Below are 23,526 nucleotides of genomic sequence, written 5' to 3'. Positions count from 1 at the left end.
ACATAGATAAATTACTTTGTAGAATTATTCTTCCCTTTAATGAATTATTTTCTAATTATTAAGCTTGGGAGTGTTTTTTGTTATTTATTTTATTTATGAGCAAGTGAAATGAATTTCTAAAGGTTTAAAAATGTAATTATGGCCCTCTGCTCTAATATCGCTATATTTTGCATAAGTATAATTTGCTTTTTTTTTTTTTTTTTTTTTTGCTTTTATTAAGGCGAGGAAGATCTTCTTAGTCCTCCCCAGGACACAAGCACAGGGTTAGAGGAGGTGATGGAGCAACTCAACAACTCCTTCCCTAGTTCAAGAGGTAAGCTCCAATACCTAGCAGGGACTCAGACTCACTGGGATTAGGCCACTCGCTTTCATACCCAACTGATGTATTTATTTTCCATATGGAAGTCGATACATGCTATCAGAATGCCAATTTGAGTCCATGCTGTTAAGATTTCATTTTCAAGTGTGAATTTCTAGTTTGGAGTATTTTGAATTCAAATACCTGTGAAATCAAGATGTTTCTCGAAATAAAAATACAACCTTATATTTATCAGTTATTTTACCTGCTTCTCATGTTAGTCTGAAGAGTTCATTATGAGGTGCCTTTTACTGAAGAGTGATTATTATATAAGAGCAATTACCTCTTTTACAGGTGGGAAATTAATGCCCTGGTGGTGCCTTAGCCAGGGACATAAGGCTACTATATGCTGTAGTAGGGAGCAGTGGTGATAGAGATTCTGACTTGCAAACTGATGTCCTTTATATTTAAAAATTGTGTCTTACTCTGTCACTTAAATATAGGGACAATTAAATCTTCAGAGACTAGTTTATTATTATCTTCTTACTTCCACAGATGGCATACAGGCTTAGCAAAGAAAGACATTAATATTATTCTTTTATCGCCCCATCGCTTGTACCTTGTATATTTTGTCCCTCATACAAAAGCAGGATTTTACCCCACAGAATAGTCCCACTAGCATGAACTTCAGATGTCTTGCTTCATCCAAGGAGATGTTTTGCGCTGCTGTTAGTTTCTAGGGGCATTTATTTTGGTTTATTGCCCTCCCATAAAACAAAGTCACTGTCCCACCTCCCTTCAACAAATAAAAAGAATGGCAACAGTCACCTGTGACCAAATAGAAGGAAAGCCTAGAGAAACAAAAGGGAGAAAACACAATGCTTTGTGGCCAGTGATTGGCACCCCTAATGGGCAGCCTGGGAGGGAAGGGCAGCCGGAAATCTGGGCTATTTGTTCCTCTCTGTAAGTGCAATGAGGAGGGTGTTTTGAGTAGTGTGTTTTTCCTATCTTTTTGTTCAGTGTCAGTTAACAATGACCATTTCCTAGCTATTTGATGTGCAAGTGAGCGTTGTGCAATGCACATTAAAAGCAATAATGTTCTGGTAGAGTGTTGCTAAGGAACTGTCAGGGGAAGCTAATTTTAAATGTCTGCACCAGCCATCTTTTCACTGCTGAGCGCCTCTGATGTGTTGATTTTAACAGATAGAGATCTTATCTCCCATCCACCTCCACACTCCCCACCCACCACCCGCATCCCCATCCTATCTTAGATATCTCCTCTTTCTAGATGCCATGATTCATAATGAGAAGACCATAAGGCTTGATAGAATCAAATGCTTTCGCCTTTATCTTCATTACTTTGTCACGTCTACTTTTACTAGCACTTACTATGTACCAACGGAGGCATTAGGGATGCAAAGGATAAATGCCAGGTTCCTTGTCTTCAAGGTACTTGCGGTCAAGTGGGGATGCAGAACTCTGAAGAAATTCAAATCATGATACAATAATGTGATTGCTTTATGACCCTGGCCCCTAGGGCTGGTGGCTTGTTTACCTGATTTATGGGAAGTTAGTGGCTGCTCTGTTGGCACCCTGGGCATTTCTTTCACATCTAAACAACAAGACAATAGCAGAGAAGAGGCTACAGCAAGGCTCATGGCTTTGCTTCCCCATAGGCAGACTTGCCTTCCTAGACTCCTTTGTGAACCTGCATCTCTGATCTACCCTAATTAGCTTTAAGGTGAAATCCTTTGCACCATCTTCCTGCATCGCCCTGCTATGTAAGAATCCTGAAAGCTAGACACCACATGAGCTTCCTGGAAGACTAGACACATACCTCCTCTGATAGGGTATTTGGCAGTTAACATCTCCGATGCTGATTTACTTACTTGTATGGCAACTTGGGAGACTCTGTTCAGGCCACCTGGATGGTGTTTACTAAATTAGTGCTTATGGAAGAATACCATCCCCTAAGTGTGGATTTAAGTTCTCATATATGAGATAAGGAGGCCCTATCTGATACCAGTTCCATTAACTAAGTTTCTGCTTACTGACTTGTATTATGGTGGCCTGAGAAAATTCATTCATATGCTTGAAAAACAAAACCATCAAATAACAAACACGAATTATAACAAGAGAGTAGCTAAGGTGTTGGAAGATCTGGCTGGGCTTTCAGAAAAGCTGTGACTTTGGTGTTTTCTCTTGTTTTGCTGCTTTCCACTAAATTAGGACTTGTTACAGGCCTTTTTCTCCCCAAATTCAAATGAATAAAAAGTTTCATCATTATGAAAGTCGACGAATTATCTATGCACTCTATAAAATGTTTTTGGATGCTTTATTTCCAACTAAAAGCATTTTTTTAAGAATGCCATTATACGTTTGTGTGCACGCACATGTCTATAGTCGAGTTTGGTGGGAACATCTTACCACTTGGTAGATGTGTTAGGTTGATATTAAGCAGTTCTTGAGAATCTTAACATCTCAGGATTACAGGCTTTCCCAAATGGAAGAGCCTCAAAAGGTCATCTTAGCATTTTTTGACATCCAGAACAGTGACTTTTGACTATTTTGACCATTGTCCATAAAAGAGAAACATTTTACATCACCAACTAAAGATACAAAATAAATCATATATGTGTTTATGTACACACACATATATATAAATATCACGTATGTATGTGTACAGTCACATAGGCATACAACGAAATTAAAGTTTCATGAATCAATACCTTCCATACTACATTTAACATGTGTTGTTTCTCTGTTTTATGTATTTAAAAATAAAATGTTGGTTACAACCTACTAAACTGATTTATGAACCAGTAGCTGAAAAATACTACTCTAAGTAATCTCAATTTTCCTTGCCCAGGTGAATGTGTTTCCAAAAACACGAAATTTTGAAATATTTATAATGGAAGTTTATGCCAAGACCTTGTTAATGTCTTAGAGGACTTTATAGTTTTATTCTAACAGTTGCCATTCCATGTTCCCATTGTTGTATTATGCAAAGCGAAGTTCATGGTTACTACAGCTGTTTTGGACAGCTGTTTGACTAACTTAAAACAGATGTCAGAGCCAGCGGTCTGACATTTAGTGGAAATGTGCTATTAAATACCACCTCATGGTTTACTTAACCCTGCTAGATAATTGCCCACAGAGGAAAACCCTTTCTTAAAAAATTGTTTTTTATAAAGTATATAGATAGATGAGTTATTGTTACCTCAAATTTGTGACTTTTTGTTGTCCCCTAGCCATAGAGTTGGAGCTTAAGGTGTCAGCTAATCTTTATCTTTTGTTATTACAATAATTAGAAGCCCAGAAAACTTAAGTGTCTTGTTCATGGCCATGCAGCAACTTAAGTTAGGCTTCTGATCTTATCTCAATGGACTTGCTAAACTGTTATTGAAATTAATAAAATAGTTGCATGATTCTCCATTTAGTGATGAACCAATGGCCAAGACCATCCTATATAATAGGCAGTATAACTGCAGCATGTTAAAGGTGTGAATGTGTGCACATTTAGCTTCGTGATTATATCTTTCTTGATTAATCTCTAGATATAGTTAATTGTTCACAAACACTTGAGGGATTTGAGTGGCTCAGTATATATTTAAGCACTGAATATTAGCCCATTTCTATCTAATCTGTTTATCTATCTGCAGTCTTTTCCTCTGCCTATAAATATATGGAGAATTCCATATATATGGAATTCTAGTGTAATAAAAGTCATTATCTATTATAAGACACTTTCTAAATCTCTGCCCTTCTATAGGAACACTACATGGTTAGAACCAACAGTAAATATCATTTAAAAATAAATCCTTTAAGCCATTTATCCATAAGTCTCTGATCATTTAGCAGCCTAACAAAGGCATTTTTAAATATATGTGCATTGACAAAAGAAATGTTTTTCTAGTTAGTGGTATGGTATTGAGCTCTCTAAAATGTGGTACCACTTTATATAGATCAATGAATAATAGGAACCAAGATAAGCTCTTAGTGCAGTAAGACAATCCAGAAGCAGTTAGCAGTGCTATGTGAATATTTTTGCTGCCTGCACCATCTCTTGCCTGCTGACCTATGCCACCTTATTTTTATCCCCACCAGCCTATGCCATCCTCTTTCTTTCATGCCATCCCCTCCCAAATAAGCCCACATACATTCTGTCACATGCCCCTAAATTACCAACCCAACAGCTTTGCAAAAGCTGCCATCTTTTAAAATTCAAATCTTGTTCTGTGGTTATTTTATGGAAGAGCAACATAAAGAACAAAAGCAGATGGAGGTATCATGTGCCCCCTTTCTGGCACTATTCCGTTTCCTATCTGCTTCCACAAACAGTTATCTCTTTACACCATGGACCAGTAAACTCCATACAGCTCATAGCCCACATCTGGCCAACTACCTGCTTTTATAAATAAAGTTATATTAGAACACCACCACGCACATTCATTTATGTGTTGTCTATGGTTTCTTTTTCACTACCAGGGCAAAGTCGTTGCAGCAGAATTGAATAGTTGCTACAGAGACTGTGTGGCTTACAAAGCCTAAAATATTTACTGTCTGGCCTTTTACAGGGAAAATTTGCCATCCCTGCTTTACACTCTTATTTTGTTGTCTATTCTGACTCATTACATGTATACAGTCACAGGGCTCAGTGCTGATCAACTTTCAGTTCAACAGAACTGTGCCTTTGAATTGATTGATACATATATATCCAGGTTCACCAAAGAGCCTGCATGTTTCAATATTTAAAGTATGGCCACTCAGGCCATTGTGACCATTGTTTTGCTAAGCTATGGTGTAGCCATGTGCTCTTTGAGCTATTGCCAGGCCATGTTTCCTGGCTTTGGCCTCTCCTCCCTACCTTGGGGAGGTGAAGCTCCTGTTTTCCTCGCTGTCTAAATTACTTTTTAAATAAACTACATTTCCTAATCTTAAAAAAAAAAAAAAAAAAGTATGGTCACTTAAATCTTCTTTGGCTTGTAATGAAACAGAAATCCTAAAAAGGGACTCATTCTTCCTTAACTGTCTTACTCAGTGAACTAAGATTAAAGAAGTTAAAGGTGGCTGAGCGTGGCGACTCAAGACTGTAATCCCAGCACTTTGGGAGACCAAGGTGAGAGGATTGCCTGAGCCCAGGGCTTCGAAACCAGCCTGGGCAACTTGGCGAGACCTCATCTCTACAATAAGTCAAAAAATTAGCCAGGTGTGGTGGTGCACGCCTGTAGTTCCAGCTACTAGGAAGGCTAAGGCAGAAGGATTACCTGAGCCCAATAGGCCGAGGCTGCGGTGGCCGTGAGCGTGCCACTGCACTCCAGCCTGGGAGACAGAGTGAAACTCCAACTCAAAAAATATATATATATATATTCCAAAGGAGGAAAAAAAAGGAGATAAAGTTATCCAGAAACAGTAATGTCCTACAGTTCTGGCTCTGAAATAATGAATTACAATCAATAACGTCAAGTTCATACTGCCTGAGGAAACTAGACTTCTCTGAACCTGACCAAACCCTTTATTTAGACTCAGGTCTCCCCTAGCACACTTCCTTTTTTTTCTTGATTCATTTCCTGACAGCACACCACATTGCCAGATGGACATCCTAACTGAAGGTCTAAGAAAACTAATTTCTAAGAAATACATTTATAAAATAAAACCTTTATCTGGCACTTTATTTATTTGTTGATCAAGAACTTTAAAAAATGTAACTAAGTAGTCTGCGGTTTTGTCAGTGTAGAACCATTGTAACACAGTAGAAAACGTTATTTGTATTTAGCCTTTCAAAGTGAAAAAGGAACTTACTTTGGTACTGGGTTAATGAGCAAATTTGGACCCAAGTGATGAGAGAGGGTTTAGGAGGAAATTAGAATTCAAATGGTTCTGGGAGGTCCATTTAACATAAAATATGTTTTCTGAAGATGTACCTAAAACAAAACACAAGTCATTTGCTGCATAGTCAGTGACCAGTTGATGCTGAGCCCAGATTATGGCTTAGTGTGTAATTAATAAAGAGATATAACCTCCATGATTACACAGCCATAAAGAAAGACAAAATTGGCCGGGCTCGGTGGCTCAGTCTGTAATTCCATGCTTTGTGAGGCCGAGGTGAGTGGACTGCCTGAGCCCACAGGTTTGAGACCCGCCTGGGCAACTTAGAGAGACCTCATCTCTATAATAAATCAAAAAATTAGCCAAGCACGGTAGCATGCACCTGTAATTCCAGCTACTTGGAAGGCTGAGGTGGAAGGATCGCTGGAGTCCAGCAGGTCGAGGCTGCAGTGGCCAGGAGTGGCCACTGCACTCCAGTCTGGGCGACAGAGTGAGACGCCAACTCAAAAAAAAAAGGACAAAATTATGAACTTTGCAGCAACTTGGATGGACTTAGAACCTATAACACTGAGTGATCTATCATAGAAATGAAGAACCGAATATCACATGTTCTCACTCATAAGAGGACCTTGAACAACTATCATAGTACTATAAGAAAGGGATTGGCAGTAGTGGAATCTGTTGTGGATGGGTGGGATTGGCAGTAGTGGGGAACTGCCAGGGGAGGGAGGTGCACATCTCATCAGCAAGGGTACCTGCACAATGAACATTTGTATACCTAACCCTGAATTGTACCCCACATCTTTAAAAGAGAAAAAAAGATATAACCTCTATCATTCTAGGAATCATAATTATACTCTGATATACATAATCATAATTACACTCTAAATTACATAACTTTCCAACCATATAGTTTTTCATAAAGTTCTGAGGTTTTAAAAATAGACCACTGTAATCCCAGCATTTTGGAAGGTCAAGGCAAGAGAATCACTTGAGCACAGGAGTTCAAGACCAGCCTAGGTAGCATCACTGGAGCCCAGGAATCTGAGGCTGCAGTGAGCTATGATCATACCACTGCACTCCAGCCAGAGTGAGACCCTGACTAAATCAATCAATAAAAGAGACCAAGCCAGAACAAGCCAGAACAAGTTACCAGTCTTTAGCATACAAGTTAAAGGGTAGCAGTCAAGGCCAAGTTGCTTATAACACAGAAGGACCCTTGGACATGATGCAGTTACTACCTTACCATTTCAGTTCAGCCAGCATTTATCAAATACAAACAATGTCTAGGAACCATACAAATTGGGGATACAGAGGTAGGTAAGCATCATGTGGGCCTAGCCCTCAAGGAGCTCATGGTTTTATAAGAGAATTAATTCTGCTACTAGACAGTATTAACTATGAAATATAAAGATTCAAAAAAAGCTTTTCTAAAGGAATCAAAAGGAAAGGGTGAGTAATTCATGCTGGAATTTGAGCCATCAAGGACAAAATGATATTCCTCTCTTTTTTCCCTGACTAGAGGACCCTTATGTGGTCAAGGTACAGTTTTTATATTCCTAAGAAATCTCTGACTTGCTTAGGAACATTCAGAAGGAAAAAGGGAGGGAAGGAAGAGAAGGAGAAGGAAAAGTTATACTTAGAAATCCTTTAAGACTAGAAGCTTTGAACCCTAAACTTAAGTAGAGAAAAGTTTCTGTTGGAATTGTAGCTCCACAGTTCTTCATTCCAGACTAGAGCTTCTCGAATTGTTTCAGGGAGTTTTAGTCTTCTTGGAGCCACTGGACATGGTGGGTCAGGGGAAGGAAGATACTGTATAGGATCTCTTACAGCTCTGTTTTGATCTGCTCAAAATACTGGAATTCCATATAAGTTTGTTCTAGGAAGTGCCCCATTGCTATAGTCAACCAGTTTGAAAACCAATATTTCCGTTTGAAGACCCTCAAGATAAAAGGAAATTGCATGCCCAAGACACACTAGGTATGGTCGGGGGTCCCTGTTTTCTGTCCAATTACAAATATTACATAGGACACTTTCTTATCAGACTCTATTTTCCAAAATAAATGCATACAGGTGTTTGATTCTATGAAGGAAGGCCAGTTAGGCTTTAGCCATTGACTCTCAAAGCTTCTGATACTTGTTGAATTATGAGGAGGAAGTCAAAAGCTCATTCTTGGATCTGGCTCTGTGGCTTGCCCATTAGTGGGACTTACGCTTCCCCTCATCTTTTCTTTCTGTTTTCTCTAATGCCTTCAATTCCATCATGGACATTCTCAGCTTCTACCAGATAGAATAAATTCTCCTAAGAGGATGGAGTCCAGCCTCTGTGTGGGGTTCTGCCTTTCATTTGAGGTGTAGACTTTGAGCACACAAAGTGAACTACTGTTTATGTTTCAATGTGTCAAGTCAAGAGTGAAGAGATTCTGAGATTTTGTTTTTAACATTAAGCTTGAGTTGTCCTTGAAAACAATGCTCAATTTGTCAGATTTCTATTCTGTGCCAGTTTTCATCCAGTTTAATGCGTGAACTCTATGGATTCTATAAATGATGTCTCCTGGATCATGTTATCTGTTTACACTGATTTTAAGTGTATGTAAAGGTTATTTGACTAGATGTGTCTTTTGGGTTTTTTGTTTCTGTTATTTTTTTCCAGAAGGGAATAAATGAATTGCCATCTCAACATTTGGTTGGTAAAAGAAGCAAATTGGTATGAAACTGTATATTTATGCATTTTTTTCCTTTCTGATATCTCTGCCTCTTCCTCTCTCTATTATTAAAGGAAGAAATACCCCTGGAAAGCCAATGAGAGAGGTTAGTGAGATTCAGGCTCACGGCCATGGCTTCTGTCTGTCTCATCCTGCTTTTTATGTTTGGCGTTTGTGTAAGAATTGTGTGCGTGCACGCGCATGTGTGTATTACACATTGTGTCATCATGTAAGGATGGTAGTCACCTCTCCACTTGCAGCTCATGAGGAATAGTCCTCAAATGTTCATTGCTGTTGTCATTACCATGACGACAGGACTGGGATTGGGAGAGCAGGAATCTCTTTAAAATGGCAATCCTTTGTAGTCCCTGGGTTGGTATCCTGCAGTTCATCATCTGTTGCCATTTGTAACATAAACAAAATCTTCAAAATAAATATAGCCTTGAACATAAATGATGAATCATAAAGCTTTCTTCCACTTCCAGGACCTTAGCATTTTCTGCCAGCGCCCTTGGTTTTTTATTCTTCTGGGATGACTTCATTTTGCCTTTGTTTCTTTTTTTCTTGGTTCCTACATTCTTTCTTTCCCATTTGAGCTAACATTTTTTGAGCACTTATTTTGTGCCAAGTATTATTCTCAGCACTTGCCATCATGTAATCTTCATGACAAACCTACGAGGTAGGTACTCTTATTAACTCCATTTTACAGATAAGGAAACTGAGTCAATGGGAGGATAAGCAGTGTGTTCCAGGGGACAGAGCCAGGATTTGGATCCAGGCACTCTGGCTCCAGAGCCACACTCTTCACTCTCATTTGAAAGTCATCTCAACTTGCCCTTCAGAAGATAACTGTTTTTTATTTGGCATTTGAAGCCACATAGAACAATAATTTTTAACCAATGAGGGTAAAAAATTGAAGATGTTGGAGTCTTGAGGGTTTTTTAAATGCCTATTTATGGGTTGAAAGGGGTAGCATACAGCATTATCAATGAACATGGTTTGAGGTTTTACAGTGAAAGTTGCTTCTTCCTCCTGTTCTAACAGGAATTCTGTCTGAACATGGAATTACCTAATTGACTATTAGATGACAAAGTATTGAGTGACAGCCCAAGCAAACCAAGCTTGTCTTTACCAAGAGTTTAATGTGAAGGCAGGAAGAAAGAAAGCTCTCCCATGGAATGGCAATATTCTGGGAGACAGGTTGGATGGGTGGAGAAGATTCTGGGACCTTAGCAACGGGATAAACTGAGTGGCCACTGATTCATTTAAACATAAGGAGTCATACTGAAAATTTTGTCAGCACTATGCCACACAAGTCTGATTAATGTCATGATCCTTCAGTGTATCTATGCCAATGCTCCCTTCCAAGGCTTTTTGGGCAGAGAGATCCCAGGGTGGGAGTGGTAGGCTAGGAGGAGAAATTGAGGAAACCCGAATTGGTGAAGCATTGAATGCTCCTGATGGTTTACATGGCTTATGTACTTCGTATGTGAGATTTCTTGGGTTCATTCCTATGGTAAGTGTCCCCTTGAAATTTATTTGAACATTTTGTAAGTTAATTGAACCATATTTGTGACTACCCTGAACATGTTTCACTCATGAACAAATTTTAGAAAAGGCCAGGATATATAATTGAAGGCATACAGGCGTTTGAAAACTTTACTACCTGAGGTGCATTATAGTTAGATAAGGTTCCAAAAGCCAGAGAATCAAAACAATAATGACTTTTTTAATGCTATAAAAATACCCCAAATGTACAGTAGACCAGATTCTTTTCAGAGATTAAATTATAGAGAAGAAGATATGCAATTTTCTCTGCCGTATTCTGGCTTTGCTTTGGCCAACTGAATGCTCACCATTTATGTGGAAATTGTATTTTTTAAAAAATAGAGTGCCAGATTGCTATTGAGGTCTTGGATCTTGGCCAGAAAGTCTCAATTCCAATCACTGTGGAAAACAACTCCCTCAGGCAGTGGTGGTGTGTGAGACTAAATGTGTTGCAGTTAGCACCAACTTGGAAAAACATACAACTGCCCTAATGTTCAATGCACAGCACCTTTGTGTTCAATAAGCCTTGCTTAAGAATGGATTAAATTAATGCTTTCTATAGATATAGTTTTGGGTCACCTTGTGCCTGAAGCTGATTGCAAACTCCTGAAACCTGGCTGCTTTTTAGTACTTCCTGCACTTATAGTATGAGATTGTAATTTTGACTTTAGAAAAATCTGTCAGGAAAATGAATGACCTTACTAATGCTCTCCCTTACACACACGGATTTTAGAACTAAGAGATCCCTTTTCTATATTCACGCCACAGTGCAGTTTCACCCCTCCAGTGGATTAAGGTATGATTCTTTGGGGCAGTATTTTGTCAAAGAGAGAATTTTGTGTTTTTCTTTTTCTCTGGATCAAATGAAAAGCTCCATGAAAAAAAAATTGGAATCATTATTCTGGCGAAACAGGTATTTGTAAATGAGTTCTTCATTTTTATAGCATCAGGATGACTACAGGGTCATCTGTGAAAATGTAACCGTTTAAATAAGTTAAGGGCCACCCAACATTTTGCGGGAGTGTGTGGTATATTAAGAATAATGAACCTCTGTTTTCCCTGGCAAATTTTTAAATAGCAGATACCCCCAGAACTTATGCCTCTGGAGATACTCAAGAATATTCCTTCCGGGTACTAACTGGACACCATTTCAAAAAATAGAAGCATCACTTGGCTATGTAATCTATAAACACATATACTTGTTTTATTTTATTTTGAACGGCAGTCCACATCCCCTGGCACGCAACCTAAAAACACATTTTTTGATTATCAATAAGTTGACAGGAAAAAATAAATTGTCCCCCTTTTTTGGTTAAGTTTTGTAATACGTTTTCTAGCTACCAAGTAGACTATGCTATAGTCAAATGTAGGTCATGAGAAATAGTTGGAATTACACTTAAGTATCAGGTTGTAAGGGTCTTGGACTTTTTTTATTGGTTTTATTAATAGCTGTTAAGATTGCTAGTAATTAAAATTTTGCAGTTAGTCCATCTATTTTCGATTATGCATGAATAATTGTGCAGATTTCCCAGGGTTGCTGGGCAGTCAAAAATAGATACAAGGGAAGCCCTCCACCTTGGTAGCATCAGTTATGTATTTGTACTCTGAGCTCAGAGGAGCAGTAGAGGTCCCACAGTGTCTTCCTGTGGTTTTTTATGGCACAGAAAAGACAAAAACGATTTTAGTTTTTTGCTGAGGGCTGCCAAACTATTGGCCCACTTTATGAATGTACATATGCTTTGCTAAAAGTTTTTATATTTGCAGTCTCAACCAAAATCCAAAGGAATTTTTGTAAATGCAATTAGTTCTCGATGAAACCTCTTTGCGCTAATAAAACTCAAGAAGATTTACCAACTTGGTCACCTTAATATAAGTGCCTGAATGGCATTAAACTTTTAATAAGTCTTAAATTGATCTGGTGCCGTCACTGCTTCAGTGCCTGCCCATGAATTCTCTTCAGATCCTCTCATATTAAAAAAATAAAAGAAGGTCGGGCATGGTGGCTCAAGCCTGTAATCGTAGCACTTTGGGAGACTGAAGCAAGTGAAATGCCTGAGTCCAGGGGTTCGAGACCAGCCTGGGCAACTTGGTGAGACCTCAACTCTACAAAAAAAAAAAAAAAAAAAAATTAGCCAGGCGTGGTGGTGTGCACCTGGAGTTCCAGCTACTTGGAAGGCTGAGGTGGAAGGATAGCCTGAGCCCAGCAGGTCGAGGCTGTGGTGACTGTGAGCGTGCCACTACACTCCAGCCTGGGTGACAGAGTGAGACTGCGACTCAAAAAAAATAAATAAATAAAAGATATGTCTCTTGAAATAAATATTAGAACAGAATATCTGCCCTAGTCTGTCTTTAATTTGTATTGGGATTTTAACAATTATGGAAAACTGTAAAGGTGATTACATGGCAAGGTAGCCTAGTAAAGCATTTCGGTTCCAAAGGCAGTACTGGAATAGTGGAAGGATTCACCAATGTCCAGAAATTAAAATTAGCCATATAAAAATATGAGATAGAGTTGAAAAGGCAAGCCCTAAAGTACACCTCCGATTATCTTACTTTAGATCTGAATTTTACTACCAAGTACCCAGGGCATTGTGCTGCTCTTGGGCTCCATGCTGGGGGATTAATGCTAGGTCATGCCACATTATTATTAAAAGGCAATTTTGATAGTTAACCCCTCATTTAGGAGGAGATCAAAGATGGATTCACAGGATACCTAAATCCATGCAATACCTGTGGGTCGTATTATAATTAGGCTCTAAAGTAATTTGGAATGAAAAGTTATTTTTATTTGGAAGCTTCCTAATTCTAATGTTAATAGTGTACAAAAGGGTCAATTCAAGAGTTTATTTTTTAAGCCAAGCAAAAGCAGAGAGAAAATAGTCACCACAATAGCCTCAGAAGTGAGTCAACAGCTTGAAACAGCATTGAAATGAAAATGTCATGTAATGGTGATGGAGTGGAGGAAGTGGTGGTAATTGTGAGGGGGGAAGGGGTGGGGGGAGGGGCAGTTACAGTTGTGGTTTGATAGTAAAAAATGTTCATGCAAGTAGATAGTAATCACTCACAACAAGATGGAAAAGGTGTATTCCATCATGAAATATTCGTGTTATAATAGAAATCTTGTGTTTCTTTATAGAGTCCTTTTGATTGATTGATATTTACATTGAGAAGAAGAGTGCAGAGTCTGATATTTTTTCATTTAAATGACACCAGTAGCCTGATCGACCTTAAGCTGATACTAACAATGTGTAGTGGCTTCATTAACAAGGCTTTGCTTCTTCCTGGAAACTGGTGAAAATCAAACTCCATTGCATACAACCTCAATGCAGCTTCTGTGTTGTCTTTACCCAGAAATGGCAAATGAGTTTTCAAATGGCAAAGAATCAGGGTGATGATAGCTGCACCCTTTGTAAAGGATGTCTTTCCTTTTGTTTTCCAGGACACAATGTAGGAAGCCTTTTCCACATGGCAGATGATTTGGGCAGAGCGATGGAGTCCTTAGTATCAGTCATGACAGATGAAGAAGGAACAGAATAAATGTTTTACAACTCCTGAATCCCGCATGGTTTTTATAATATTCATACAACAAAGAGGATTAGACAGTAAGAGTTTACAAGAAATAAAATCTATATTTTTGTGAAGGGTAGTGGTACTATACTGTAGATTTCAGTAGTTTCTAAGTCTGTTATTGTTTTGTTAACAATGGCAGGTTTTACACGTCTATGCAATTGTACAAAAAAAGTTATAAGAAAACTACATGTAAAATCTTGATAGCTAAATAACTTGCCATTTCTTTATATGGAACGCATTTTGGGTTGTTTAAAAATTTATAACAGTTATAAAGAAAGATTGTAAACTAAAGTGTGCTTTATAAAAAAAAAAAGTTGTTTATAAAAACCCCTAAAAACAAACACACACACACACACACACACACACACACACACACACACACACACACAAATTTTGAGGCAGCGCATTGTTTTGCATCCTTTGAGTGTGATATCCATATGGAATTCATGACTTTTTTTTTTCTTTTCTTACATATTAAAGATAGGACTTCCTCTAACATCACCAAATGATTACTTCACATTGCTCTTTTTGGGAATTATTGACTGAGTGGGGCTGGCTGTGAGTTTTCACTTTATATATCTATAAGTATATAAGTACTGTAGGTATATAGATAAGTAGATATGAATTTCTATAGACCTTTTACATTTTTCTTCAAATGTTCTTGTCACTTTATAATGGAAAGAAATTGCTTCTGGTCATCCAGGCTTACCTGCGTGGTCTAGAATGAATTTTCTCTGGAGCCTGAAGCCAGGAGGAAACTACCACACTGAAATATTGTCTACGGCTCCAGATGTTTCTCATTTCAAACTTTCACTGACAACTAGCGTATTGAATTTTTTAAAGGGAACATGTGAATGAATACACAAGACTTATTATATCAGAGTAATCCGTTGGTTGATATATTCAGCTTCATGCTACTGGCAATGCCACGATTTTAGATTTAATGATACTTCAGTGGAAATTGGCACCAGAAGGTATTTTTTAACTCCCAAACAGTAGGAGAACATTGGTACGGCTGGAGGGCTATGGATTCCCAGCTGATCCCTGTGAGGGAGCAGATCACTCTTTAAATAAAGGATTAGATGAATGTTCATAACCACACATAGAGATCTCTGTAATCACAACTAAATTATTCTGCCCTCTTCTCATAGTCAAAGGGAAGTTTTGTTTCTGTTGGTGTTTTTTAGATTTTTTTCCATTGTGATGAGTTTTTAAATGCCACAAGACTTAATTTAAAATAACCCACAGGAGCCGGGCGCTGTGGCTCAAACCTGGAATCCCAGCACTTTGGGAGGCAGAGGCAAGAGGATTGCCTGAGCTCAAGGGTTCAAGACCAGCCTGGGCAACTTGGTGAGACCTCGTCTCTACAATCAATTAAAAGATTAGCCAGGCATGGTAGTATGTGCCTGTAGTTCCAGCTACTTGGAAGGCTGAGGCAGAAGGATCGCCTGAGCCCAGCAGGTTGAGGCTGTGATAGCCATGAGCATAACACTACACTCCAGCCTGGGCAACAGAGTGAGACTCTGACTCAAATAAATAAATACATACATAAATAAAATAACCCACAGGAAAGTGTGTAAGACAGTAGCCCTATCACATTGTGACACAGATAAATATCAACCCAAAAGCCCAGGAACCACGTTTCCCTCTTGTACATTACTCTGCAAGTTGATTCCACACAGATTTGTAAGTAGGAAGGCAGATTGACTTGAATATTCCAAAAGTAAAAGCTACTGCAAACCCTTTTTGGTGGATTAGGCTGGTTAGATACATAAACAAACACAAATTGTTCAAAAAGGGGAAAAAAACAAGAGGAAATGCTAAGGACTAGTAGGAAAAAGCTTTACTCTTTTATGTCATTGTATTACTCTTCGATTTTTGTAATCATTCATTCAATAGAAATCACCATATGACCTATTATTTTGCAAATCTGTTACCTCTGACATCAAGTGTAATTAACTTTTGGAGAGTGGGTTTTGTCCATTGTTTTATTAATGATAATTAACATCAAACACAGCTTCTCATGCTATTTCTACCTCACTTTGGTTTTGGGGTGTTCCTGATAATTGTGCACACCTGATCTCACAGCTTCATTACTTGTCTATTGCGTGAACATTTTTCTCTATCTCCTTTTCCCTTTATAATTTCCAAAAGAAAACCCAAAGCTCTAAGGTAACAAATTACATAAAGATTTTAGTCTTGCATATTTTTTTTTGTTTGTTTTTCTTTACATGTCGCTGGGCCTTCTCTTTACCCAAGGATTTTGTTTTTAACCATGATTTAAAACAAGGGGTTACTTTATGTTCTACTAAGAAGTTTAAGTTTTATTCTAAAAATCAGAGGTAAATAGAGTGCATAACTTTGTTTTAATTCTTCTGTTTTGTTTTATCTTTTAGACATTAGTTCTGGAGTGAGTCTGTCATAATATTTGAATAAAAATTGAGAGCTTTATTGCTGCGTTTTAAGCATAATTTGGACATTACTTCGTGTTCTTTATAACCACCAAGTATTAAATTGTAAATCATAATCAATGTAACTGAAGCATAAACATCACATGGCATGTTTTGTCATTGTTTTCAGGTACTGGGTTCTTACTTGAGTATCATAATATATTGTGTTTTAACACCAACACTGTAACATTTACTAATTATTTTTTTAAACTTCAGTTTTACTGCATTTTCACAACATATCAGACTTCACCAAATATATGCCTTACTATTGTATTATATTACTGCTTTACTGTGTATCTCAATAAAGCACGCAGTTATGTTACAAAAAAGTGTTGATTGGACTGAAATGCTTTGTTTTTATTTGAATTTAGTTTTTTACTTTGTGAATAGGTAATGCATTCATATGATTAAAAGATGAAAACCTTGAAAGAGTGAAAGCACTCAACTACCTTGTTTCACATCATTCTCACTACCCTACAAGTAAACATTTTTTATTTCTTTTTCTCATATAATTTGCTCTAATCTTTTTCTTTTCTTTTTTAAATTGGAGTCTCACTGTCACCCTGGAGTGCAGTGGCATAATCACAGCTTCCCCCAACCTCAAATTCTTGGGCTCAAGCAATCCTTCTGCCTCAGCTTCCTGACAAGCTGGAACTACAGGTGTGCACCACAAAGCCCGGGGTGTGTGTGTGTGTGTGTGTGTGTGTGTGTGTAGAGAGAGATGAGGTCTTGATGTTGCCGTGTGTGTGTGTGTGTGTGTGTGTGTGTGTGTGTGTGTGTGTGTGTGTGTGTGTAGAGAGATGAGGTCTTGATGTTGCCTTGGCTGATCTGGAACTCCTGGGCTCAAGCAATCTTCCTGTATTGGCCTCCCAAAGTGCGGGGATTACAGGTGTGAGCCACTGCACCTGGCCTTATTTTCTTGTGTATTCTTCCAAAGTGTCTTTATTATTATAAAGCAATTACAACTATGTTTCTACTTTTTTTCCTTTTATTTTATTTCACATAATAAAGCAGTCCCTGCATGCAGTTATGCACCTTGCTTACTTAAACTTAAAAATGGACTCAGGAGAGCATTCCATTTAAATATATAAAAATGCTTTCTTATTTTTTTATAGCTAAATAATATTCCAGTATATGCTTACAGGGTATTTTATTTAAGCAGTTCCCTCAGGTGGGATATGTCATTTGCTCTCAATCTCTTGCTGTGACAAACGATATGACACAACTCTCATCGTTTCACTTGTGCACAAATATATCTATGGGCTGCATTCCTAGAAGTGAGATTGCTGGATCAAAGGGGATAAGCATTTGTAGTTTGAGAGGTACAGTTTGTGCAGCAATGGCCTTAGTGCTTGTTGTGTTTGTTCAGTATTAATTAGGCCAGTTTGCAATTGACACTTTTCTTAAGAGAACCTAAGGGGGATGTGTGAGTGGTAGGAGACTCCTAATACCATACCTCAGAACTGGTTCCTGGGAGGAAGCCCCATCATAGTCACAACTGCCACCCTGGGGAGACTCCTCCATCACCCCTACCCTGCTCTGCTTCTTACTCTAGCTGTGAGGAGGCTGGGATAATGAGTAGCAATGTCAGCTTTTCCAGACAAGAGGCTATCTTTGCCTCCTGCTGAGGTGTGGTGGGATCTCCCCAACTGGGTTCAGAGGCTGGTGGGCCAAAGGAATAACAAAAGTCCACCAGGGGCAGCCCATTCTAGTGATTTGGGGAATAATAAGAGATGTGCAAGCTCATTATGACTGATGCTGGTGGGTGTGGCCTCTGATTTTCCATCACTTGCTAAGTTTTTGAGAGTGAGGTAATGATGCTGACCTAAATGACTGCCACAGTGAAAGACTGCCCTTGAAGTTCAAGTATACCAAGAATCATTTTCATCCTACTGAAATAAATAAATCATTTTCCCACACCTGCCTTTGTTTGAAACACCCAGCCTGGCTGTTTTGATGGCACTTCAGTAAGTAACTGAGGACTCCTCAACACTTTGCCGTGTCTAAGACAACTAACTGTGTGTGGATGACTCCAAAGGGGCATTTGGCTTTCTGTTCCATATTTGGCACACGCTAGAGGGAGCAGAATTAATTCAGTTAAAAATTAAAATGGATCAAGCTGGCGCAGATTGTGCACCAGCAAGCAAAATGTGTGTTTGGGAGAAAGCACCAAGACTAATGGCTGTGTTCTGTAAAGCTGCAGTGGGATTTCCCTGAATGTGTAATGCTCTAATGGTGGAATGAATACAAAGGCAGGCACTGGCATACTTGCAACAACTTTGCCTTCAAATTAAGTGTAGGAAGGACACAAATCGAATTATTTCCCACAGTAGCAAAGCAACTGGAGTCGGAACTGCAAACACATTCTTCATTACTCCTTGGACTTCAGTGTGCTATGAGCCCATGGACTTATTTGACAACGTGAGAGTGGCAAAGTGCCAGACATCCTTTAAACAATATTGTGTGAGTGTGTGAACTTTGGGAGCTCCGGAGAGTAGCATTTGTGTTCAGAAAAGATTATGTACAGTAACTCATGGCTTAAATTGTATATACATATATGTGTGCGTGTGTATTTTATGTATATTCAGGATTTTCACACTTCTGTAACTTTTTTTTTTTTTTTTGAGTCGGCATCTCACTCTGTCGTCCCAGGCTGGAGTGCAGTAGCATGCTCACAGCCACTGCAGCCTTGACCTGCTGGGTTCAGGTGATCCTTCCGCCTCAGTCTTCCAAGTAGCTGGAACTATAGGCACACACCACCACGCCCAACTAATTTTTTTATTTATTGCAGAGATGAGGGCTCGCCAAGTTGACCAGGCTGGTCTCGAACCCGTGGGCTCAGGTAGTCTTCTTGCCTCGGCCTCTCAAAGTGCTGGGATTATAGGCATGAACCACTATGCCCGACACAGTGTGTATAAATTTAGACAACTGTATAAATTTAGACAACTGTATAAAGTAAGAGCAGTCACTTTTAGAGAGTGGACTTATCCAAGTTGAACAGTCTGAATTTTCTTGTTCTAAACTGCATTTATACATTTCATGAGCTTTATTTTTATTTTCAAAGTTGTCTAATGTCTCACAGGGAAGACTTTTAATGCCAATCAATAAAACCTCCCTAGTACCTAACTCATACATGTCTAAATAAATTAAATTTATAAATATAGTGATTCTCAAGTTTTCTGAAACATTCCCATACCATATACCGTATGAACTGAGTCCAATTTTCTTACACCATTCATTTTGACATCACATGTGTAGGCCAGGCGCAGTCACTCATGCCTATAATCCCAGCACTTTGGGAGGTTGAGCTGAGAGAACTGCTTGAGCCCAAGAGTTCAAGACCAGCCAGGGTAACATAGCGACAACCCATTCCAGCTACTAGGAAGACTGAGATGGAAGGATCGCCTGAGTCCAGAAGTTAGAGGCTGCAGTGAGCCATGACCAAGCCACTATACTTCAGCCTGGGGAACAGAGAGAGACCTCAACTCAAAAAAAGAAATCACAAGTGTAAAATTACACATTTTAAGTTGAAACATGAGGTCAATCTCTCTAATTTGCTAATATGTCAAATTGCCACAAACATCTCAAGCATGTTAAACAAACCCCAATTACTCCTAAATTCAACATAAAAGTTATTAAAACCATGTGTTAGGTATACTCCACTCTCTCTCTGTTTCATTCTAAATCTTCCTGGCCTTTTGAGTCTTACTTGGTATGGCAGAGCCTCGGCACTCCTGATGTGTCCCAGGAGTGCCGAGGTCCTTGAATCTCACAGTCTTGTGGATAGCCAGATGAAGTCTGTAACCTTCAGCCACCTGCAATTAATCAAGGATGCCCTACAATTAATAATCAACTTCTCTGTATGCCATGATGTGAGAACATTTGGGAAACACGGCGCTAAGGGAATACTTTCATCATCACAAGAGTTGGGGTTACTGAGTCAACAATTCTGCCCATACTAAAATTAAATACCCTAGGCATGTAGACAATTTTTATCAACCCAACATTTGTGACTGAGATGGATAACTCTTTTTATGTCACAGGAGGATAAATATTCAATCCCTTTTCAAATACTGATTTCACACCTTGTGTTCCTGGCTTCAATATGCTCCTTTACCTGTGTGGGTAGCTGCAAGCCCCCATACTAGGGCTCCCATAAGCCCTAGTTTGTCTGCCTCATTCATGGTTCGTGCCTGTTGACTTGACATCATTATTAATGGCATCCTTTATTCTCAAAAATGCACTGGTTAGAAGGCACCTAACCTCTTTCCATCACGATGCCTCTCCGTAGAAGTGCTGTTGGTATTTGGGTTGGGACAGTTCTTCATGATGCACAACCGTCCCTTACTTTGTAGTTCTCCCAGTCATTGTAATGCTGCCTCAACACATTTCCAAATGCCTCCTAGGGAAGCAATAGAAAATTACTGATTCTCTTTACTGCCTGAATATGGGCTGTATTCTTTTCATAGTCTCCCTGACTGGCAGGCTCTAGCTCTTAAAGATATTTTCATGGCAGTAGTTTGTGCATACTTTTCCTATTTTTTTGTCAGTCCTCTAGTCACTTCTCTGAAGTAATTTGATGGCACTACCCTAGCTGAAAACGTTGACCATCTGATAAAAGCCAGCAAATAGAAAGATGTAATTTTCAATGGTGGACAAAGATGCTATCCCCATTCATTTGCATTCATTTGCATGTAACAGCCGGGCACGTAGTGCATTTTCAGCTCGTAGATGCTGGTAGGGGATACTGCGGTGCCCACACCATATCCCCATTTATCTTCACAACCAGTGCACCCACACCCCAGCTGCTGAGACTATCAGCTGCTGATGGCTCACAGCTGTGTCCCCCTGGGACATTGCCTTCCAACCACAGAGAACTATCTTGCCCAAGGTAGCACCACCTGTCACGGGGGAACCGCCTGGGGTAATGACTGGCTACGTAAAGAATCAAAAACCCCTTGCCTCAACTTGGGACAATTCTGAAAGGCCATTCAAGCTGCAAAGCAATCAGTGGGATCCACTGAAGCCTTGGGTGCAATCTCCTCTGCCCCACCTGCCTTCCTCACTTTCTTCAGGTGTATCTGTTATGAGCACTCCCCAGTAAACCTTCTGCAGATGAGCACTCCATCTACAGAGAGCATCCCATCTCAGAGGCTGCTTCCAGGGAGTTCGGTCTGAAGCACTGATGTTCATTTCAATGAAAAATAGAAGGTTGGATCCGTTGGCTCAAGCTTGTAATCCCAGCACTTTGGGAGGCTGAGGAGAGAGGATTGCCTGAGCTCAGGGGTTCGAGACCAGACTGGGCAACTTGGTGAGACCTCGTCTCTACAATTAAAAAAAAAAAAAAAAGCCGGGCATGGTAGCGCACGCCTGTAGTTCCAGCTACTTGGAAGGCTGAGGTGGAAGGATCACCTGAGCTGAGAAGATCGAGGCTGCAGTGGCTGTGAGTGTGCTACTGCACTCCAGCCTGGGTGACAGAGTGAGACTCCTACTCAAAAACCAAAAAAGAGTCGTGAAACGAGAGAAGAGTAACCTAGGCTGGAAGCAATGGCTCATGCCTGTAATCCGAGCACTTTGGGAGGCTGAGGCAGGCGTATTGCTTGAGCCCAGGAGTTCAAGATCAACCTGGGCAGTATAGCAAACCTCATCTCTACAAAAAATTTAAATAATTAACAGGGTGTGATGGCACGCACCTGTAGTCCCAGCTACTTTTGAGGCTGAGGTGGAAGCATTACCTGAGCTCAAGAGGTCAAGGCTGCTGTGAGCTGTGATCATCGTGATCATGCCACTGCACTCCAGCCTGGATGACAGAGACCCCAACTCAAAAAAAGTAACCTAAACCATTCTGCCTCGCTCTATCCTGTTGCCTACCAGAGCCAGACTGCCCCTTCATCTGCTTTGAAACACCACCCTAGCCTTCTTCACTCATTGCTGCATCATCTTCCTTAAATAAAAATGTTTTTATGCATACATAATATTTTACATATTTGTGTAATACATGTGATTTTTGTTACATGCATAGAATGTGTAATGCTCAAGTCAATATTTGGTGCATTCATCACCTCGAGTATTTATCATTGCTTTGCGCTGGGGACATTTCAAGGTCTTTCTGCTAGCTACTTTGAAATATACTATATATTGTTGTTCTCCTTTTTTAAAAAAGAAACAGAGGTCTTGACATGTTGCCCAGGGTGGACAGGAACTCCTGAACTCAAGCATTCCTCTCGCCTCAGCTTCCCAAGTAGCTAGGATTATAAGAGTGCACCACCATGCCTGGCTCACTGCCGTATCTTATTTTTCAAGGTTTCATTGGAACTGTCATGTTCCACACATTGGCATCTTTTCCTTCCTCCACACTAAGCTGAAATATCCTTCTTTTCCAAAGCTTACTTACCCATGGTTGTACCCACCAAAATGCTTATGTGTGATATATGTATATATACTTATATTTTTTACAAACAGTCCATCACCTTGACCTCTTAACATTGATGTGCCTCAAGGATCAGTTCTCGGACCTCTGTTCCTTTCTCTTATGTGTACACTTACTACCTTGGTGATCTCATTCAGTCTCAGGATTGTAAATACCTTCTGTATAATAATGATTTGCATCTCTAGCCAGGACTTCTCCCATGAACTTGTAGGTCCAGCCGCCTCCTCATCTTCCCTTAATGTCTGATAGCCTTCTCCAACTTTTCATGTACAAGAGCAAGTTTCTGATCTACCCACCACTATCTGAAACATTCTCTACCCCAGACATTAATGGGACTGTTGTCCTTCCAGTTGCTTAGGTCAAAAACCTTGAAGTCACTCTTGACTCCTTTTCTTTCACACTTACAGTGATTTCATCAGCAAATTCAATTGGCCCATCCTTTAAAATAGATCTAGAAGCTACCACTTCTCCCCACCTCTACTTCTACCGCTCTGGTCCAAGAAATCACTATCACTCTGCTGCCAAATCATCACAATAGCACCCTTTCTTCCTTCAGTCTGTCCTCAACATAGCAGCCAGGGTGATCCTGTCAAGGCATAAGCAGGTCTTGTCACTCTTTGGCTTAAATCCCACCAACGACTTCCTATCCCAAAGTAAAAGCCTCAGTCCTTCTAGAGGTCTAGGATCCTGCATGGT

The 23,526-nt window shown here is 39.5% G+C and overlaps 1 protein-coding gene across 4 annotated transcripts in view; it reads left to right on the top strand.

The window, feature by feature from the left end:
- DMD (dystrophin) overlaps positions 1 to 15,267 on the top strand; it is a 158,536-nt gene extending 143,269 nt beyond the window's left edge. For 3 of the 4 annotated variants that reach the window (XM_021718521.1, XM_008069946.1, XM_008069945.1), the window contains 2 exons: positions 221 to 313; positions 13,820 to 14,021. In XM_021718521.1, the coding sequence (XP_021574196.1) occupies positions 221 to 313; positions 13,820 to 13,917 (191 nt within the window). In that variant the 3' untranslated portion in view covers positions 13,918 to 14,021. Of the gene's footprint in view, positions 1 to 220; positions 314 to 8,906; positions 8,939 to 13,819 lie in introns of all 4 variants that reach the window. The other variant, XM_008069948.1, reaches the window with a different exon arrangement.
- The last annotated feature ends 8,259 nt before the right edge of the window (positions 15,268 to 23,526 follow it).

This window comes from Carlito syrichta, unplaced genomic scaffold (genome assembly GCF_000164805.1).
Source record: "Carlito syrichta isolate Samal-C Ts95f unplaced genomic scaffold, Tarsius_syrichta-2.0.1 Scaffold312570, whole genome shotgun sequence".
In the NCBI taxonomy this organism is placed as follows: Eukaryota; Metazoa; Chordata; class Mammalia; order Primates; family Tarsiidae; genus Carlito; species Carlito syrichta.
Note: the sequence above shows the minus strand (reverse complement) of the source record. Positions and strands in the feature narration are given on the sequence as shown.